General features: G+C 36.7%; 1 protein-coding gene across 1 annotated transcript in view; it reads right to left on the bottom strand.

The window, feature by feature from the left end:
- Positions 1 to 23,229, bottom strand: part of Dmd (dystrophin) — a 1,212,244-nt gene that overhangs the window by 1,068,114 nt on the left and 120,901 nt on the right. The window contains exon 16 of the mRNA XM_028765040.1: positions 9,052 to 9,199. Coding sequence (XP_028620873.1) covers positions 9,052 to 9,199 — 148 coding nt within the window. The remainder of the gene's footprint in view (positions 1 to 9,051; positions 9,200 to 23,229) is intronic.

The raw sequence follows: 23,229 nt of genomic DNA, 5'->3' as shown, positions 1-23,229 counted from the left end.
TCAGAGCAGCTGGTAAGAACTCCATCTCACTCCCTAAGCCCCAGAAATACATCTGGGAGCCAGGGACATCTAGGGCACAGCAGCTACCCAAACCCTGCCCCTCCGGAATTCCACTTCCCTTCGGCCCCTGCCTGGTCCCTGGGACTGGAGCAGACACAGAGTAGGTCTGCTCCTGTCCTGTGGAGAAACTGAATCCTGAGTCATCTAGGAGCCACTGCACTCAGAGCAGCTGAAACTGAATCCTGAGTCATCGAGAACCCACTGCACTCAGAGCAGCCGAGGAGCCACTGCACTCAGAACAGAAGGATTACCAGATCCAAGAGGTGGCCTGAGTCCCAGGAGTTCTTCCACCCGGGAGATTAGGGGCATAAGACCACAGAGACCTCTGGACTCCGAGGAGCTCTGCAATAAGCAAGATAACTGGAAATACATATTCCAATCTTACACAGAGAGGGCAGGTACCACTAGAGTTACCCAGATGGCGAAAGGCAAGCGCAAGAACATAAACAACAGAAACCAAAGTTTCTTGGCATCATCAGTGCCCAGTTCTCCCAATATAGCAAGCCCTGAACACCCCTTCACACCTGAAAAGCAGGATTCAGAATTAAAATCACTTCTCATGATGATGATAGAGGATTATAAGAAGGAATTAAGTAACTCCCTTAAAGAAATACAGGAGAGTACAAGTAAACAGATAGAAGCCCTTAAAGAGGAATCACAGAAATCCCTTAAAGAAATGCAAGAAAACACAAAGAAGGAATTAAACAAAAACATTCAGGATCTGAAACTGGAAATAGAAACAATAAAGAAAGTTCAAAGGGAGACAACCATGGAGATAGAAAACCTAAGAAAGAGATCAGGAGTCACAGACGCAACCATCACCAACCGAATACAAGAGATAGAAGAGAGAATCTCAAATGCAGAAGATACGGTGGAAAATATTGACACAGTTGTCAAAGAAAATGAAAAAAGCAAAAAACTCCTAACTCAAAACATCCAGGAAATCCAGGACACAATGAGAAGACCAAACCTAAGGATAATAGGTATAGATGAGAATGAAGATTCCCAACTTAAAGGGCCAGTAAATATCTTCAACAAAATCATTGAGGAAAATTTCCCTAACCTAAAGAACAAGATGCCCATAAACATACAAGAAGCCTACAGAACACCAAATAGACTAGACCAGAAAAGAAATACCTCCCGTCACTCAATAATCAAAACATCAGATGCACAAAACAAAGAAAAAATACTAAAAGCAGTAAGGGAAAAAGGTCAAGTAACATATAAAGGCAGACCTATAAGAATTACACCAGACTTCTCACCAGAGACTATAAAAACCAGAAGAGCCTGGACGGACATCATACAGACCCTAAGAGAACACAATTGCCAGCCCAGATTACTATACCCAGCAAAACTCTCAATCAATATAGATGGTGAAACCAAGATATTCCATGACAAAACCAAATTTGCACAATATCTTCCCACAAACCCAGCACTTCAAAGGATAATGGATGGAAAACGCCAACACAAGGAGGGAAACTACAACCTAGAAAAAGCAAGGAAGTAATCTTCCAACAACCCCAAAAGAAGATAACTATACAAACATAACTTTACCTCTAATAACAAAAATAACAGGAAGCCACAATCATTTTTCCTTAATATGTCTTAACATCAATGGTCTCAATTCCCCAATAAAAAGACGCAGACTAGCAGACTGGATACACAAACAAGACCCAGAATTTTGCTGCATACAAGAAACACACCTCAGTGACAAAGACAGACACTACCTCAGAATAAAAGGGTGGAAAAAATTTTCCAAGCCAATGGTCCCAAGAAACAAGCTGGAGTAGCCATTCTAATATCAAATAAAATCGACTTCCATCCAAAATTAATCAAAAAAGATAAGGAAGGACACTTCATACTCATCAAAGGAAAAAGCTACCAAGGTGAACTCTCAATTCTGAACATCTATGCCCCAAACGCAAGGGCACCTACATACATAAAAGAAACTTTACTAAAGCTCAAAACACACATTACACCTCACACAATAATAGTGGGGGATTTCAACACCCCACTCTCAGCAATGGACAGATCATGGAAACAGAAACTAAACCGAGACACTTTGACATTAACAGAAGTTATGAACCGAATGGACTTAACAGACATCTATAGAACATTTCATCCTAAAACAAAAGAATATACCTTTTTCTCAGCACCTCATGGTACCTTCTCCAAAATAGACCATATAATTGGTCACAAAACAAGCCTCTACAGATACAAAAAGATTGAAATAATCCCTTGCCTCTTATCAGATCACCATGGAAAAAGACTGGTCTTTAATAATGACAAAACCAATGGAAAACCAATGTGCACATGGAAACTGAACAACTCTCTACTCAATGATGACTTGGTCAAGGAAGAAATAAAGAAAGAAATAAAAGACTTTTTAGAATTCAATGAAAATGAGGACACATCATACCAAAACTTGTGGGACTCCATGAAGGCAGTGCTAAGAGGAAAACTCATAGCTCTATTTGCCTACAAAAAGAAACTGGAAAGAGCACACACTAACAAGTTGACTGCACAACTAAAAGGCCTAGATCAAAAAGAAGCAAATACACCCAGGAGGAGTAGAAGGCAGGAAATAATCAAACTCAGGGCTGAAATCAACCAAATAGAAACTGAAAGAACAATACAAAATATCAATAAAACCAGGAGTTGGTTCTTTGAGAAAATCAACAAGATAGATAAACCGTTAGCCAGATTAACCAGAGGGCACAGAGAGAGTATCCAAATTAGTAAAATCAGAACTGAAAAGGGAGACATAACAACAGAAACGGAAGAAATTAAAAAAATCATCAGATCCTACTACAAAGGCCTATACTCAACAAAACTGGAAAACCTGGATGAAATGGACAATTTCCTAGACAGATACCAGGTACCAAAATTAAACCAGGAGCAGATAAACCATCTAAATAGTCCCATAACCCCTCAGGAAATAGCAGCAGTCATTAAAAGTCTCCCCACTAAAAAAAGCCCAGGACCAGATGGTTTTAGTGCTGAATTCTATCAGAACTTCAAGGAAGACCTAATACCAATTCTCTTCAAACTATTCCACAAAATAGAGACAGAAGGAACACTACCCAATTCGTTCTATGAAGCTACAATTACACTCATTCCCAAACCCCACAAGGACCCAACAAAGAAAGAGAACTTCAGACCAATCTCCCTTATGAACATCGATGCAAAAATACTCAATAAAATTCTAGCAAACCGAATCCAAGACCACATCAAAACAATCATCCATCATGATCAAGTAGGTTTTATCCCAGGAATGCAGGGATGGTTCAATATTCGGAAATCCATCAATGTAATCCACTATATAAACAAACTTAAAGAAAAAAACCATATGATTATCTCACTAGATGCTGAGAAAGCATTTGACAAAATTCAACATCCCTTCATGATAAAAGTCTTGGAAAGATCAGGAATTCAAGGCCCCTACCTAAACATAGTAAAAGCAATTTACAGCAAACCAGTAGCCAACATCAAGCTAAATGGAGAGAAACTTGAAGCAATCCCACAAAGATCAGGGACTAGACAAGGCTGCCCACTCTCCCCCTACCTATTCAATATAGTACTGGAAGTCTTAGCCACAGCAATTAGACAACAAAAAGAAGTCAAAGGGATACAAATAGGAAAGGAAGAAGTCAAAATATCGCTATTTGCAGATGATATGATAGTATACTTAAGTGACCCCCAAACTTCCACCAGAGAACTCCTAAACCTGATAAACAACTTCAGCAAAGTGGCTGGTTATAAAATCAACTCAAACAAATCAGTAGCCTTCCTCTACATGAAAGATAAACAGACTGAAAAAGAAATTAGGGAAATGACACCCTTCACAATAGTTGCAAATAATATAAAATACCTTGGTGTGAATCTAACCAAGCAAGTGAAAGACCTGTATGACAAGAACTTCAAGTCTCTGAAGAAAGAAATTGAAGAAGATCTCAGAAGATGGAAAGATCTCCCATGCTCATGGATTGGCAGGAATAATATAATAAAAATGGCCATCTTGCCAAAAGCAATCTACAGATTCAATGCAATCCCCATTAAAATCCCAACTCAATTCTTCACAGAGTTAGAAAAGGAAATTCTCAAATTCATATGGAATAACAAAAAACCCAGGATAGCGAAAACTATTCTCAACAATAAAAGAACTTCGGGAGGAATCACCATCCCTGACCTCAAGCTGTACTACAGAGCAATAGTGATAAAAACTACCTGGTATTGGTACAGAGACAGGCAGGAAGATCAATGGAATAGAATTGAAGACCCAGAAATGAACCCACACTCCTATGGTCACTTGATCTTTGACAAAGGAGCTAAAACTGTCCAGTGGAAAAAGGACAGCATTTTCAACAAATGGTGCTGGTTCAACTGGAAGACAACATGTAGAAGAATGAAAATTGATCCATTCTTATCTCCTTGTACAAAGCTCAAGTCTATGTGGATAAAGGACCTCCACATAAAACCAGATACACTGAAACTAATAGAAGAGAAGGTGGGGAAAAGCCTCGAATACTTGGGCACAGGGGAAAAGTTCCTGAACAGAACTCCAATGGCATATGCTCTAAGATCGAGAATTGACAAATGGGACTTCATAAAATTGCAAAGTTTCTGTAAGGCAAAGGACACTGTCAATAGGACAAAACGACAACCAACAAATTGGGAAAAGATCTTTACCAATCCTTCATCTGATAGAGGGCTAATATCCAATATATACAAAGAACTCAAGAAATTAGACTCCAGGCAACCAAATTACCCTATTAAAAAATGGGGTATAGAGCTTAACAAAGAATTTTCAACAGAAGAAACTCGAATGGCCGAGAAGCACCTAAAGAAATGCTTGGCATCCTTAGTAGTCAGGGAAATGCAAATCAAAACAACCCTGAGATTCCATCTCACACCAGTCAGAATGGCTAAGATTAAAAACTCAGGTGATAGTAGATGCTGGCGAGGGTGTGGAGAAAGAGGAACACTCCTCCATTGTTGGTGGGACTGCAAGATGGTGCAACCACTTTGGAAATCAGTGTGGCGGTTCCTCAGAAAATTGGACATAGCATTACCCGAGGATCCAGCTATACCACTCCTAGGCATATACCCAGAAGGTGCTCGAACATATAATAAGGACATATGCTCAACTATGTTCATAGCAGCCTTATTTATAATAGCCAGGAGCTGGAAAGAACCCAGATGTCCTTCTACTGAGGAATGGATTAAAAAAATGTGGTATATTTACACAATGGAGTATTACTCAGCTATTAAAAACAATGAATTTGAGAGGTTCCTAGGTAAATGGATGGAACTAGAAATTATCATACTGAGTGAGGTAAGCCAATCACAAAAAAGACACATGCTATTCACTCACTGACTATTGGATATTAGCCCAGAACCTTAAAATGCCCAAGATGCAACTCACAGGCCACATGAAGTCCATAAAGAATGAAGACCAAGTGGGGGTGATTCGGTCCTTCTTAGAAGGAGCAACAAAATACTCAAGGGAGCAAATATGGAGACAAAGCGAGGGACAAAAACTGAAGGAGGGGCCGTCTGAAGACCTTTCCACCTGAGTATCCATCCCATGTGCAGTCACCAAAGGTAGATGCTGATGTGGAAGTCAGGAAGTGCATGCTGATAAGAGCCTGATATGGATGTCTCCTCAGAGGTCTTCAAGAGTCTGACATATTCAGAGGCAGATGCTCACAACTAGCCATTGAAGTGATCATGGGGTTCTCAATGGAGGAGTTAGAGTGAAGACTGAAGGAGCTGAAAGGATTTGTGGCCCCATGAGGAGAGCAACAATACCAACCAACCACAGCTCCCAGGGTCTAAACCACCAGCCTGGGAGCACTTATGGAGGGATCCAGGGCCTTAGCTGAATATATAAGAGTGGAGGGCCCTGCTGGGCACAGATGGAAGATGAGATCCTTGACCTCATGAAGGCTGGAAGCCCCAGGGGGTGGGAGTTTTGAGGGTGGGGAGGTGGGAGTGTGGGGGTAGATAGAGGTTACATCCACAAAGAAGAAGGAGGAGGTGTGAGGGGATTGGGGGTTCCTGGGTGGGTGGGGGATGGGGTAAGGGGACAACATATGAAATGTAAATAAAACATCCAATAAAAAAAAAAAAGAAAAGAAAAAAAAAATATAACAAGGAAGCAGACTATTAACTATCTACTTTAAAATAAAACAAAGTTAACAATAAAAAAAAATATCTGTAAACATAACGCTGTTTCACACTATGTTATCTGGGTCTCAGAATATAGCTTAAGAAAGTTTATTTGAATGGCAAATTATTTAGCATTACCAATTAAATTTCCCAACACTTAACAAAATTTACAAGTTACAAGATACTTAAAGATACATTAAAATAATATTCATATTGAGAATAAAATACATTAACTAACTGTAACCAAAATATACACACTTGGTTGAGTATAAAACAGAAACTAAGAATTGCTATAACTATATTTTACATCATTATGATGGGATAGGAAAACTGGATTAAACCTAGGGTTAGGTATAAAGCCACCCAAATTTCACATCTAAAAAATATCAGTAACAATATACGCCATTAATAATATACACCAAAAGGAATTACTCAAAGATTAGACACCAATAATGTCATTAAACTTCACAATAAAATTATATAAAATTATGGAAGGGGAAGCACCACAAAGAAAATAGAATCGGAATGACTAATATTACCACTTTAAAGGAACAGTATATAATCATTTGGTGGTTCCTTATTTAAAAATAAAGACTGACTCTGACAGATACAGACACCCAAAGCCAAATAGTCAGTAGAGCTCGGGGACTTTTATGGAAGAATTGGAAGAAGGATTGCAATCCCCAAAGGGATAGGAACTCCACGGGAAGACCAACAGAGCCAACTAACCTGGACCCTTGGGGTTCTCAGTGTCTGAAACACTAACAGAAGAACATACACAGGCTTGACCTAGGCCTTCCTGCACATATGAAGCAGATATGCAGATTGGTCTTGTGGGTCCCAAACAGCTGGAATATGGGAAGGGGGTGGTTATCCCAAAAGCTGTTACCTGTCTGTGGAATATGTTCTACTAGCTGGGCTGCCTTGTCTGGCCTTAGTGTAACTTCACAGACTTGAAGTTCCATGGTGGGTGGGATGGATACCCAGAGGGAACCACCTACTCAGGAGAGGAGAAGTGGGGGATGGGGAAAGGATTGTGGGAGGGGGTCACCTGAAGTGGGCAGTGAGTGGGATGTAAAGTGATTAAGTAAAATAAATAAACAAAATAAAGACTGAGACATTTGAAAATTTGACGAAAATTATGATAATACTGATATAAAATGATCAGTAGATAAATGAGAAAAGTATCCTCAGTATATAAATTAATTCCTTGATCAAAATTCACTTGTTTTTTACTAATTAATTATTTTCTCTATTTATATCCCAAATGTTGCCTCCCTGTCCCAGTCCCCACTTCAGAGTTCTTCTCCCGCTTCCACTCCCCTTCACCTCTGAGAGGGTGGAGGGTACACATAGTATAAACAAAGTCCTTATTTCAGAATTACTCAACCTTTTGAATGTATAATGCATTATAGTTTTACTTCTATATTGTTTGTTTTTATTATAACTAATTCAGTGCTTTTATAATAAATAATTATATTTATTTTTTAATATTATAAATAGATGAATTATATATCCTTTTTGGTTATCTTTGGAAATTAAATAAATTTAGATATCTCTCCAAGAATATTTTATATGACTGCATCATATATATACCTTTCAGGCAGAAATCACATTATGCTTCCTTAATTTGACATTCACTTTGGTACTACTGAGAATGCATCTTCTATAAGATAGAAGATCATAAACTAATGAATTTTCTATAATGTATGTTAACATTGAAGTGTGTACAAATTTGATTGATAATATACAACTAAAGAAGACTACAAAATATTTTTATGTAGCCTGTAATTTATTATGTGCTTGAATGCTCAATTTCTGAACATAAGTTTGCTAGGTGAACAAACACTTGAGAACAAAGAATTGTAAAGTCTAATATCATATTGAATCTAGAATTTTAAAATGTTTAGATTTGTAAATGATTTAACATTTTCTTTGCTTTCTTCTATCTTAATCATTATTTTTGGTTATTAAATGTTGGCCACATTTCAAGCCCATTTGAATGAAAATGGCAACATGAATAATGGAAGACAAAGCAACAAAAATACTTCACATAATAAACCATATGTCTTAGGCCAGATCTATATGTTAAATCAACTAAATTATATACTCCACAATTCAATTTATTTTTATCTTCACATTAAAAGACACAACAAGTTGAAATTAAATGATTCCCTGGTTATAATCCATATGTTGCATTTCCATTAACATAAACCAGAAAAAGTCAATAAGTACTAACAATTAACTCGACATTGTTTTGGCCTCTAGTCTGTCTCAGAAGGCATTTTGTCAATAGGATGTATAGAAATATAGCTATATCACCACACATTGTCTTGCGGGAAAGAGACTTGTAATTTTATCATGATGGATATTTGAGGCAACTACTAAGTATACCACAGCTTCTCCTTCTGGACTGGTTCCAACATAAGGCAAACACACACACACACACACTCACACACACACACAGTGAGAGCGAGACCGAGAGCGAGAGCGAGAGAGAGAGAGAGAGAGGGAGAGCCCTAAACCACACTATACCCTGCTATAAGATGATTTCCTGCATCCCAGATGCAGTTACACTTCAGAGTTTATCAGATGGACCAGTAGTACCCAGGGAGATGCTGTCATCTTTTCACAAAACACTCATAGCACAATTTTTGGTACACTTTTTATTATGATTTTTATAGTATGTTCAGTGAGCGTCAAAAAAGTTAGGAATTATATATTTCATTCATCCTTTTAGTTGAACTTACAGTAGTGATATATGTGAAATAAGCTCCAAAAATAAAGCCAGCATGGAAAAGGAAATCTCAAAAGTCTTACCTTAAGATACCATTTGTATTTAGCATGTTCCCAATTTTCAGGATTTTGTGTCTTTTTGAAAAACTGCTCAACTTCATTCAGCCATTGATTAAATACCTTCATATCATAATGAAAGTGTCGCCATTTTTCAACTGATCTGTCAAATCGCCTAGAATTGAAAAACATTGATGAAACAAAGTTAAGTGGTTTATAGGACACATTTTATGGACACCACCTATTCTTTTGTTGTTTTTTTTTCTGTCAGATGCATCATTTTTGTAACATAATACATCTGTAGATTTTGTTTTTAATTATCAGACATAATAACTAATGTTATATAGGAAGTATGAATTAAAACAAAATGTAATATTTCCTTTAAAATTAAAAATATATATTGATTGAAATGACTATTAGACAATTACTTAGGAGTACTGCATCTTCCTCCATATGATAATTTTTAAAAAGTAATTTTTGGACTTTTAAAACATTTTAAAATTTTAAAAATTATGTGAGAACCATACATTCAATTTTAAAATTCATGCAGATCAAAATCAAACTATCTTATCAGTATGAGTTTCAAGCTTCCTCCTGATTCAGAACTCCAGTTAAGATTACTAAATATCCAGCTGCTTACAGAATTGCCTCCTATGCTACCTCCTTCCCATGGTGACTCTGCCAAATCTTTGTTCTAACCCATCTTGCTCCTTCCTACAGACTGTCTTATGCTCTCTTCTAGTCTACCCCCAATTCTTTTGTATCTGTCACCAATATGTAAATATAACTTCTGTCATTGACAGTCAGTGACCACATAGGCCTAGGACTCAGGAAGACAACTTTCAGTAATTTTTTTTTGTCCTACACTATAATATCTACTGTCTCCCCCTCAGCCCTGTAGCAGCCTGCTTGATGATGCCTTTCCTCCCACATCAAGTCAGTTCACTAGAGACTACAACTCATCATGTAAGCCAAAATCCCCCTAATCCTTTTATCTCTGTTGCTCTAGACATGATATTTACCTTAATGTAACCAACTTACAGGAGTCTCTGCCTCCAACTACCTGGAGGTCCCATCTTTTCATGAAGATAGATCCCCTTACCTCCTTCTTGCCTCTTTTCTAAGCATTTCCTATTAGCACACCTCTATTCTTTTATGTCACCTATTGACCTGTAGTAACATTATCTACCAGCCAACTCACAGCTATCTACTTCCTTAAGATCCAGACCAGACAACAAAAACCAGGATTAGCATACTCAACAACAAAAACTAGACCAGATATTAACACCTAGAATCACCTAAATTATTCCAAGGCCAAATGCCTTGATACCAGCACAAATGCACAAACATTAACATTTGAGACAATATGGCAATCTTAAAACAGTAGGCTTTGATAAATGCAATATAGCTGAAGTATAAGATAAATATTTAAAATAGAAAATAAGAATATATTTGAGGTCATAGAAGATATAAATGAATACTTTGATGGATACTGTGAAAATATGAACTGTGGAATGAAATAATAAAAACCAGACATGAAAACAGAACTTAACAAAGAAATATAATCATTAAAGAAAGCCTAAACTAAAGTAAAACTGCAAATGATTGATTTAGGAAGTCAAATAAAAACTTTTTATGTTAAGTACAAAGTACAAGATATGGAACAGCCATTGAATACAAGCTAAAAGAAATGGATGGATTAGTCAAAGAAAATAATACATTTTTAAAAATTCAGGGACAAACCACCCAGGAAATCTTTATCTGATGTACTATGTAAAGACAAAATTTGTGAATAATAGGGATAGATGAAGAAAAAAAACTACCCAGGTCAAAGTCACAGAAAAATTGCAATAAAAGAAAATTTCCTGGAGATAAATAAGTAGGTACCGATCAAGGTACAAGAAACATACAGTGCTCTCAGTTCTTACAGAGCCAATCACCAGCATCATCCCACACACTGCTATGGAACACCAGCAACAGCCTCAACTTAAAACCCTACTTCCTATGTATCACACAGACCATCTTATTCCTGGACTCCTTTCCTCAGCTCTTCACTGTTTCCCAGACCCCAACTTGGGCAGATAACCCATGCTTAACAACTAGACACACATGTCAGAAGGCCTGCCTTAAACTTTCTCTACTTGGTCTGTTTTCCAATTCTCAATCCTCAGTGTAGTCCCTTGTGCTGCATCAGAACATCAGTTTCAGCCTCCCTTTAACTTGTACATGCTTCATATGGATCCCACAAAGCACCTTGCAACTAGTCACACTTCCCCTCCCCCCTCCCCCGCCAACATCCAACATCAAGAACCATAAACATACAGGGAAGCAGGCCAGTGAAACATGCAACATACAATCAACACACTCTGAAATTCCAGAGAGGAAACAGAAAACAAGAAACATAACAAAGAGAAAACATCCATCGAAGACAAACCAAGAAGTCAGCAAATCTAGAAATATCATCACCCCAAAACCAGATGCCTAGACATCAGCAAGAAAATACAATCAATAACAGTGAGGACAATATGTATCTACTAGATAGAGCTCAGGTATCCTACCACAACAGGCCCTGAATATTCCAACATAGATGAAGCAGAAGATAAAAGACATTAAAATCAACTAGATGAATATGATAGTGTTCTGTAAAGAAGCAATGAGTAAATCCCCTATAAACAAATCCAGGAAAACAAAAAATTGGAGGAAAGAAATAAATAGCTTAAGAAATCCAAGAAAATTCCAAGAAACAACTGAAGGGAAAGAATGAAACTGTTCAAGACCTAAAACAGAAAATAGAAGTAAAGAAGATATAAACTGAGGAAATTTGGGAATCAAGTATTTAGGAATATGAACAGTAACTACAGAAGCAAGTCTCACCAACAAAATACAAGAGATGGAAGAATCTCAGGCATTGAAGATAGAATAGATGAAATAGGTACATAAGTCAAAGAACATACTACAGCAAAAAATATCTTGATATAAAACATCCAGGAAATATGGAACACTATAAAAACACCAAACTGGAGCATAATAGGAAGAGAAGAAGTAGAAGGTATCTAGCTCAAAGGCCCAGAAAATTTTTTACTAAAATCATGGAAGAAACTATTACTAACCTAAAGAAAAAGATATTTATAAAGGTTTAAGAAGCATACAGAAGGCCAAATTGGTTTACCCAGAAAATAAAGTCCTTTTGTCACATTATAATCAAAATGCTAAACATATAGAAGAAAGAATAGTAAAAGTTGCAAAGGAAAAAGACCAAGTAACATTAAAAGGCATAAAACATAAGAAAAAGAATTAAAATTACACCTGACTTCTCAATAGAGACTAAAAGTCAGAAGGGCTTAGACAGATGTGTTGAAGACTCAAAGAGACCATAGATATAATACTATATCCAGTAAAACTTCCAATCACCATAGATGCCTGGATAGCCAAAATCTGAATATTCCAGAAACCTAGGATAGAGCCAAACATGTGTGGAAAAAAAGAGTCAACAAAATGATTCCTAATGGCATTTTGCTATACTCATCATCAGAGAGGTTTCATCCATCAACTGGCAACAACAGACAGAATCCCTCGGCCAAACATAAAGCAGAGCTTTGGAAATTTTTTTAACTTTGTAGAAGATGGAGAGGACAAATTTTGGAGCTAAAAGAGGCAAGGAGACCACAAGAATATGGTTTATAGAATCAAATAAGCTGGGCTCTAGGGGCTCACAAAGTTTAAAGCAGCAATCAGTGAGCTTGGATTGGTCTAAGATAGGTCCTCTGTGTATATGTTACAGTTAAATAGTTTGTTATATTTAATCCTTTTCTTTTCTTTCTTTTCTTTTCTGTCTCTTTCTTTCTTTTTTCCTTCTTTCTTTCCTTCTTTCTTCTTTCTTTCTTTCTTTCTTTCTTTCTTTCTTTCTTTCTTTCTTTCTTTCTTTCTTTCTTTTTGTGTGTTTTTTTCAAGACAGGTTTTCTCTGTGTAGCCCTGGCTGTCCTGGAAATCACTCTGTAGAACAGGCTGACCTCAAACTCAGAAATTCACATGCCTCTGCCTCTCAAGTGCTGGGATTAAAGGTGTGCACCACCACTGCCCTGGTATTTGTAATCCTAACAGTGGAGGTTATCTCTGACTATTCTGCCTGCTCTTGGTGACTATTTTCCTCCCACATGGTTGCTTCATCTAGCCTTAATATGAAGGCAGGTGCCTAGACTTACTATAACGTTTTATGTTGACATTCCTGAGGTGTGGGCCCTTTTCTGAAGTGAAACAGAGAAGGAGTAAATATTGGAGAAAGAAGAGGTGGTGGGAGGGACTGGGAAGAGTGAAGGTAGGGAAAACAGTGGCCAGGATTAATATATGAGAGAAGAATTTTTTTATAAAATGAGTTTAATAGTGCTATCAAATTTAATACTGAATGATTTAGTAACATGAAACTTCTGCAAATATGGTTCCATCACTATAAATGTAATATAGGTGCATAATAATATATTTATAATTTCAAATTATATTGATACTTTACTTGAAAATAAATAAATAATGGCATTCAAAGGTTAAAGAAAAAGAATTCCATGTTTCCAAAGTAAAATGGAAACAATATCTATCAACAAATCCAGCTCTAAAGAAGGTGCTAGAATGAAACCTAACACCCAAGGATGTTAATTGTACCACAGGAAATACATAATCTCACACCATCAAAAACAAAAGAAGGGAAACACACAGACAGATGGACTCACATACCACCACCACCACAACCACAACCACCACCACCTCCTCCACCAGCAGCACTACCACAAACCACCACAACAACAAAATAAAAGGAATTAGCAATCATTAATCATCGATGTCTTTCAATAATAATGATTTCAATTCACCAACAAAAATATACAGAGTATCAGAATGGGTGCAAAAACAGGATCAATCATATTACTGCACCCAAGAAACACCTTAACAACAAGAATAGACACTATCTCAGGGAAAATAATACACACAAGAAATAATCAAATTGGGAGAGAGAGTGAAATCAATAACATAGAAATAAAGAGAACAATAAAAAGAATAAATGAAATAAAGAGTTGTATTTTTGAGACATCAACGTGATAGATAAACCCCTATGCAAGTGAAATAAAAGGCAGGCAGAGAATGGCCAAAGCAACAAAATGAGAAATGAAAGTGTATATGAAAACATACACTGAAGAAATCCAGAGAATTAGAAGGTCATTTGGAAAAAAAAAAAAGATGTATTCCTCAAAATGAGAAAAATCTAAAAGAAACGGACAATTTTTTGATATGTACCACTTAACAAAATTAAATCAAGATCAGATAAACAATTTAAATAGATCTATAATCCCTAGTGAAATAAAAACAGTCATCAAAACTCTCCCAACTTAAATCAATCAATCAAACAAACAAACAAACAAACAAACAAACTCAGGCCCAGATAGTCTTAGAACATGATTTTAGCAGATATCCAGAAAAAGAGTTTACACCAATACTCCTCAAATTTTCCCAGCAAACAGAAGCAGCACTGATGACTTAATTTTATGAGGCTATAGTTATCCTGATTAAAAATGTACATTAAGAATCAGCAAAAAATAACAGAAAATAATTCCTTATGTAGATGCAAAAAACTCAATAAAATTGCAAAACAAATCAAAGAGCACATCAAAAAGGACATTCAACATGATCAAGTATGCTTAAATTCAGAGATGAATGGATTGTTCAACATACACAAATAAGTGTAATTGACCATATTAAAAAAATGAAAGAAAAAAAAACCACATGATGCAAAAAAGTCTTTTGATAAAATTCAACAAGACTTCATGATAAAAATCCTGGAGAGATTAGGGATACAAATGTCATGCCTAATTATTAGAAAAAAAAAGTTTACAGCAAGCCTATAATTAACATCAAATTAAGTGAATGGAAAGTAACTTAAATTTCACTAAAATCTGGAATATGACAAGGTTGTTTACTCTGTTCCTATCTATTCAATATAGAATTTGATACTTTAGCTAGGAACAGTGAAACAACTAAAGGATATAAAGAGATACAAATTGGAAAGCAAGAAGTTAAAGCATTGTTATTTGCAGGTGATATGACAGTATACATAGAGACTCTAAAGATTCCACCAGGAACTCCTAGAGTTGATAAACACTTTCAGCAAAGTGGCTGAATATAATATAAACTAAAAGAAAAGAAAAACAATAACCTTCCTATATTCAAATGGCAAGCAGCCTGAGAAAGAAATCAGTGAAACAACACCATTCATAATAGCCTCAAATAAAATAAAATATCTTGGAGTAATTCTAACCAAACAAATGAAAGACCTATATGATTAAAAACTTCAAGTCTTTAAAGAAAGAAATTGAAGAAGATATCAAAAAAATGGGAAGATATCCCATGCTAATGGATATATAAGATTATCAGGATAAAAATGGTTATCCTACCAAAACAATCAACAGATTCAGCACAATACCTTCAAAATTCCAACACAATTCTTTACAGACCTTGAAAGGACAATTGCCAATTTCATATGACAAAGTCAAATCAAAACAAACCAAAATAAAAAAAAAAAAACAGGATGACTAAAACAATCCTGAACAATAAAAGCTCTTCTGAAAGTATCAACATCCCTGATTTCACTTGTTACTACATAGCTATAGTAATAACAGCCACATGATACTGGCTTAGACATGAACTTGTTGATTAATGGAATCAAACTGAAGATCCAGATATAAATCCACATGTCTATGGATACTAATTATATTTTTGTAGAGGAATCAGAAATAGAAAACAGAAAATAAAAAAGCATTTCCACAAATAGTGCCGGTATAACTGGATGTCGGTATATAAAAGAATGTAAATAGATCTATCACCTTGTATGAAACCCGTTATAATGAATAAAAGACCTAAACATAAAGCCAGACACACTGAACATGATAGAAGAGAAATTAGCCATGAATGCATGAGCATAAGAGATAACTTCTTGAAGAGAACACCAGTAACATAGAGACTAAGATCAACAATTAAAAATGGAACCTTGGCAGGTGCAGACAAAGCCCAATGTGAAGGCAGATGGCAGAGGAGTAGCCTCTGCTCACAGTCCTGCTCCTCTTAGGCAGCAGCTTGCACAGTTCCCTCCATTTTTTTCCTTCCACACAGAAGTCCTGAGCATTCGTGGTGGGCTTAAAGGTTTTCTTTACATCAGTCATTCTGACCATGAACTGCCCTCAGGATTTCCTCATCTGTTTCCTGCACTATGAAATGATGCCATAGGCTGATATTGCTTGGGCACCAGTAAGCAGCCAGATCCTAGTGGTAAGTCAGAATGACTGCCAGCCACAGGGAAGAACAATAAAGAACTCTCTTCTAGTATGAATCTAAGGGTGGGGCCAGATAACTCTTTCTGAAAAATGTTTCTGTGGATAATTGCATGATCATCAAGGTGCTGGAATATGGTACACATCAGGGGGGCAGATTAGATTCTGAACCTAGATGTTTATACCAAGTGATTTCCACAGGACCTACAAGAACAGTGAGGAGGTTCAATCTTGGATCAGATCTGTGTTCTTGTGGGCTCAGGACTGAGGATTCTGCTCATATCTTTACAGGCCTGCTGGGGTTGTATTTCACCTCCTTGTTACAGTCTAGGCACCTGCTGCAGCAACCCCATCCTGTATCCTATAGGTCCCAAGGAGAAACCAATGTGTCTCTATCATATCCAGCTTCTCCCTACATCCAAAGGAGACCTCTGGCAACATAATCATCTACATGATATAGTCATTGATGCAGAGCTATAAAAACAGAACACATTTTAGATGTTATTATTTAGAATGAAATGTTCATATAGAATTCATATTGCTTATTAAAAAATGAGACCTCATGAAACTAAAAATCTTCTGGAAGGCAAAGGAAACTGTCACGAGGACAAAATAGCAGCCTACAGTTGGGAAAGGATCTTCACCCACTCTACATCTGATAGAGGACTACAATACAAAATATATAAAGAACCCAAGAAATGTCATATCAACAAACCAAATAATCCAATTTAAAAATAGGGTCCAGATCTAAACAAAGAAATCTCAACAGAGGACTCTCAAATAGGTGAGAAACACTTAACAAAAAGTTGTACATCCTAAACTATCTGTAAAATGCAAATCAAAACTACTTTGAGATTCCATGTTACCTGTCAGAATCACTAAGATCAATAACACAATTAACAGCTCATGCTGGCAAGGATGTGATGCAATGGTAACACTCTTCCATTGCTGTTCAGAGTGCCAACTTGTACAGACACTATGAAGATTAATATGGTAGTTGCTTAGAAAATTGGGAATTGATCTATATCAAGACCCAACTATACTGGGGTATATACCCAAAGGCAGTTCTATCCTATCACAAGGACATTTGTTAATTATGTTAATTGTGGTTTTGTTCATAATAGTCAGAAACTGGAAACAACCTAGTTATTTCTCAAATAAAGAACATATAAGAAAGTATGGTATGCTTACACAATGGAGTATTATTCAACTGTAAAAAAGTGACATCATGAAATTTGCTGGAAAATTGATGCTACTAACAAAAAATAATCCTAAGTGAGGTAATGTAGACAGAGAAAGAAAAATAGGGAATGTATTCAATTTTAAGTAGATGTTCATTGTTAATTAAAAGATAATCAAGATAAAACCCACAGACCCTGAGAGTTTGTTAAAGAGAAGTACTCTACCAGGGATACTCAGCTCTCCAGCCGAAGGGGAAATAAGATAGAATTTGTGGATAAACTGAGGTCAGGTGGGAATGAAAAAGGGAAGTATGAGGTGGAGAAGGGATGGATAGAGAGATTGTGGGTGGAATAAAAGTGGAACTGAGGGCATTTGGATGGCAATGTAGAAATATAGTGAAGTGGAATTTACAGGTGATGATGAGGGTGAAACTATTGAGGGATTCTAGTATTGGAGGAAAAGGAGTCTGAGCAGGCCATCTTCCATAGCCAGGCAAGGCTCCCATTCGTAGGACTGTATTATATTTGGCTGTTGACTTGAGACTAGTTCTAGGGAGATCCTCAAATAACTCAGGCTGATGCTTCGATAGAGACACTCTCTGAAACTGACAGCAGGGTCCCATTGCCAAGGAAAATTTCTATACAGCTCATTGGATATAAAGTGGTTGGGCTCTGGGGGATTGGAGCCTTCACCCTTACATTCTAGTCTCTTTGGAACAAGAAAGTATTCTTCAAGCTATGGAAAAGAAACATGGTTTAACTTTGAGGCCTGTGCCCCAAGAGAAAGCCCATGCCCTAAAATGCATGGATGGACAGGAACTGGAGAATGGATATCCCAGAGACCTAGAGTAGAAGCAAACAAAACGGCCATTACCCCAAGTCAATGAAAATGGTTATTAATGATATCCTCTGCTATATTCATGCCTTTCTCAGTCCAGTTATTATCAGAAAGTCTTCCTTTGACAGGATATGGCAACAGGTATAGAGATCCGGAGCCTTACATTATGCAGAGTGAGGCTATACTGGACTTCTCAATCAGATTGTTCCCCTGTGAGTTCAAGGAATCATATAGAAGAGGGAGTGAAGAGACTGTAGGAGTCAGACAGGATGGAGTACGTCAGGAAAACTTTCAGGGACCCATTGAATCATCTAAGCAAGACACATATGGAATCACAGAAACTAAAGTGGCATGCTCATTGGTCAGCACCAGGTCTTCTGTGTATACGTTATGGCTGTTGGCCTGGTGTTTTTGTGTGAGTCCTAAAAGTGGAAAGTGGTGTGCCTATGACAGTTTTGCCTGTTCTTGGGACTCTTTTCCTCCTATTGGGTTGCCTTGTCTATCCTCAACACAAGGGCTTTTGCTTTGCCTTATTTTATCCTGTTTTGTTTTGGTTGCCTGTATTCTCTTGGAGGACTAGTCCTTTCTGAAGGGAAATAGAGGAGGGTTTGGATCTGGAGGAGGGGAGAGGTTAGAGTAGTGGAGGAAGGGGAATCTCTAGTTGTAATATATTGGATAAAAGAAGAATCTTATTTTTCAATTCAAAAAAAGAAAAGATAAGATGAAGCATCCAGAACACCAAATAAATGGTACCAGAAAGGAAATTCCCCAAGACACAAAATAATCAGAACACTAAAAACAGAGAACAAAGAAAGGATATTAAAAGATCCTAGGGAAAAAGAACAAATCAGACATAAAGTTAAAACACATGAGAATAACATCTTACCCCTCAGTGCAGTCTGTGAAACACAGAAGGGTCTGGATATATGTTCTACAAGCTCTGAGAGACCACATAAGCCAGCCCAGAGTACTATAGCCAGTAAAAACATCAGTCACAACAGAAAAAAGCAGAAAAATATTTTATTTTAAAATTAAATTTTGGCAGGGTCTATCCACCAATCCAAAACTAAAGAAGGCACTCGAAAATGACCTTTGGCAAAAGCCAACATTCTTTCATGATAAAAGCCTTGAAGAGATTGGGGATACAAAGGACATAATGTTAAATATAACAAAGACAATTTACAACAAGAACACAGCCCACCTTCAACAAATGAAGAGGAACTCAAAGCACACTAAAGTCAGGAACATGACTAAGGTCATTTTATCTACATACTTACTCATCATAGTTCCAGAAATCTTATGTTGAGCAATAAGAAAATGGAGAGTACCAAGGGGGTACACAAATGAGAAGGGAAGAATTCAATTACTCTTATTTGTAGATGATAGGATTGTATGAATAAGTGATGCTAAAAATCCCACAAGGAATTCCTGTAGCTGATAAAAATTTTCAGCAAAGTTGATGGATACAAAATTAACTCACAAAAATCTCTACCCTTCCTATATACAAATAACAAATGGACTAAAAAAGAAATCAAGGGAATATCACCTTTCACAACAGCCTCAGATAATATAAATTTTCTTGTGGTAACTTCTACCAAGCAATTGAAAAATTGCATGATAACTTCATATCATTGAAGGAAAATTTTTAAAAAAGATATCAGAAGATGAAAAGGGCCCCATGCTCATGGATCATGTACCAAAAATGAACATCCTACTAAATTAATCTCAGAATTCAATACAATCAATGTCAAAATTCTAACATAATTCTTCACAGAAATATATCAAACTATCCTAAATAATACAAGAACTGTTGAAGGTATCATTATTCCTGATTTCAAGTTGTACTACAGAACTATAGAAAAAAATAGCAGAGTGTTGCCATAAAAACAAACACATTGACCAATAGAATCAAATTGAAAACTCAAACATGAGTCCATACCCTTACAGACACAGGAGTTTTCTTTAAAAAAAGAAGCCAGAAATACACATTGGAGAAATAAAGCATCTTCTACAAATGGTGCCAGTCAAACTAGATTGTCACATGTAGATGAACAAAAGATCCATATTTATCATCCTGTGTAAAACTCAACTTCAAATGGATCAAGGACCTCAACAAAAGGCCAACAAACTTGAATCTAATAGAAGAGACAGATGGAAATAATAGTTTTGAATTCACTGACACAAGAAAAGAATTTCTGAACAGCATATTGATAGCACAGGTTCTAAGGTCAACAAAATTTAATCAAATTAAATAAAAAAAGCATTTGTATGGCAAAGGACACCATTATTTGAGCAAATCAGCAGGCTACAGAATACAAAAAGAGCAATTACACATCTAATAGAGGGTTAATATTTAAAATATATTTTTAAAAACTAAAAAATGAATATAAAAGAAAGAAATAGCTCAATTAAAAATGAGGTGGAACTAAACAATTTTCAAAAGCTAAACACAAAAGGCTTATAAACAGTTAAATGCTCAACATAGTCATCAAGGAAATGGGAAAAAAACAAACTATACTAGGCTATTACAGAAATGCAAATCAAAACTATCTTATATCAATCAGAATGGCCAAGATTAATAAAAGAAGTGAAAATTCATGCTGTTGAAAATATGAGGAAAAGGAACACTTACTTTTTACTGATGAGAGTACAAAATTCTATAGCCACTGTAAATATCAGTGAGGTAGCATCTCAAGTACATGGGGATTGATCTAGCTCAACATCCAGCTATACTAAAGGACTCTACACTCTACCACAGAGATAATTGCTCATCCAAGCTCATTGCTGCTCAATTCATGATAGCATAGATGTCTTCAATGATGAATAAATAATAAAAGTATGGTATAATCCTAAAATGGCATATTATTCAGTTAAAAAATGAAATTTGCACATAAACAGATGTAACTAAAAAAGGGTTGATGTAACACAGACCAAAAACCAACCAACCAACCAAACAAAAATGTTTTCACATGTGAATGTTAGATTTTAAGCATTTGATAGACATTTAATAATCTATACAGCCAAAGAATTAGGTATCAAGTAAGAGACTAGGTAGGAAAGGAGGAACTCTCAAAGAAAGGGAAATGAATTATGTATTTATGAGAGACACAAAAAACCATGGAAAGAACTAGCCTTGTATTTGGATTTAATTTGCATTTAATACATCATTATATTCTTGAAAAAAACAATCCTGAAACAATAGTTGGGTAGTGTGATGAATGTAGTGAATGATAGCACCAGCAGGTTGTCTCTAACTAGTTTGTTTAAAGTAAAATCTGTCTTTAAAAACTGTTCATATGCTCTTTGGTTAGTGACTTAGTCTTGGGGAGCACCCAGGGCTCCAGGTTAGCTGACACTGTTGTTCTTCTGATAGGGTTGTCATTCCTTTCAGTTCCTTCAATCCTGCCCCTACCTCTTCCATAGAGGTCCTCAACCTCAGTCCAATGATTGTATCTGTTTCAGTCATCTGCTGGTAGAGCCTCTTTGAGAACAGCCATGGGAGGCCCCTGTCTTCAAACACAACACGGTATGTGTAATAGCATCAGAGTTTAGTGGCTGCCCATAGGATGGATCTTAAGTTGGGCTTGTCACTGGCTGATCATTCCTTCACTCTCTGCTCCATTTTTGTCCCTTCATTTCTTTTAGACAGGAATAATTTGGGGTAAAAACTTTTGAAGGTGGGTTGGTGTCCCTGTCCTTCCACTGAGGTCCCTGTTTAACTACTGGAAGTGGTTTCTTCTGTCTCCATATCCCAGCTGTTGGGCATTTCAGCCAAGGCAATCCACATTGAGTCATGTGAGTCTCTCCCATCCCAGGTTTCCCAATACCCCAGCAGCTGCATATTTCCATTCGTTTTCCTGACCTTCTGGGCTTCTCTCCTGTCTCCCCTACCCCATACCTGATCCTGCCTCCATTTTCTCCTCCCCCTCCCATTTCCCACCCAGGCCCCTCCCTGCCCCCCATGGTTATTTTGCTCCCCCTTTTAAGTGGGATTGAAGTGCATACACAGGCTAGTCTTAGGCTTTCACCACACATGTAGCAGAGAACTGTGATGTCTGGCCTCAGTGGGAGAGGATGTGCCTAATCTAGTAGACACTTGATGCCCCAGTGAATGAGGATGCAGCAGTGGGTGGTGTCACTCTCTCAGAAACAAATGGGATGGGAGATGGGGGGGGGGAGAACTCTGTTAGGTGGGACAGGGAGGAGCAACATTTAGGATGTAAATAAATAAAACAATAATGATGATGATAAAAATAATAATACTGAACATACACTAAAAAGATAATTAATAGTATTATAGAGTTACACAAATAAAATATACACTTGAGCAACAAAACGATGATGGGGATGTTTTGCACATTTAGAAGTAACCTAGAATTGAGGTGTGATTAGTCCTATAGAATTGAGGTGTGATTAGTCCTATAGAATTGAGATGTGATTAGTCTATAGAATTGAGGTGTGATTAGTCCTATACAATAAGTGGTCTCATAATAAACTTCAAGAGGTTATGTCCTTCAAGAAAGAATTTTTTAAGAATTATGTCTTATAAGAATCTGTGTTTCTAGAAAGCAAATCTGCTGTGGAATAAGAAGATTAAATATTGAAATATAAGTTAGCACTGTTCCATATTGGTAAGACTAGGATTAATTTCTAATTAAATTTTTCTTTTCTTGTGGTGTGTTCATGTGTGTGTATGTGTGTATGTGTGTATGTGTGTGTGTGCGTGTGTGCGTGTGTGCCTGTGTGCCTGTGTGCCTATGTGTCTGTGTCTGTCTCTGTGCATCCAGGTGTCTGTTTATGTCTCTATAGGTCTGTGTGTATCTATGTTTTTGCAAATGTATGTCATATATTGGTGAGTACCCATGGGGGCCACGTTGGA

This window comes from Grammomys surdaster, unplaced genomic scaffold, assembly GCF_004785775.1.
Source record: "Grammomys surdaster isolate TR1022 unplaced genomic scaffold, NIH_TR_1.0 148, whole genome shotgun sequence".
NCBI lineage: Eukaryota > Metazoa > Chordata > Mammalia > Rodentia > Muridae > Grammomys > Grammomys surdaster.
This window is presented reverse-complemented; position numbering and strand designations above follow the sequence as displayed.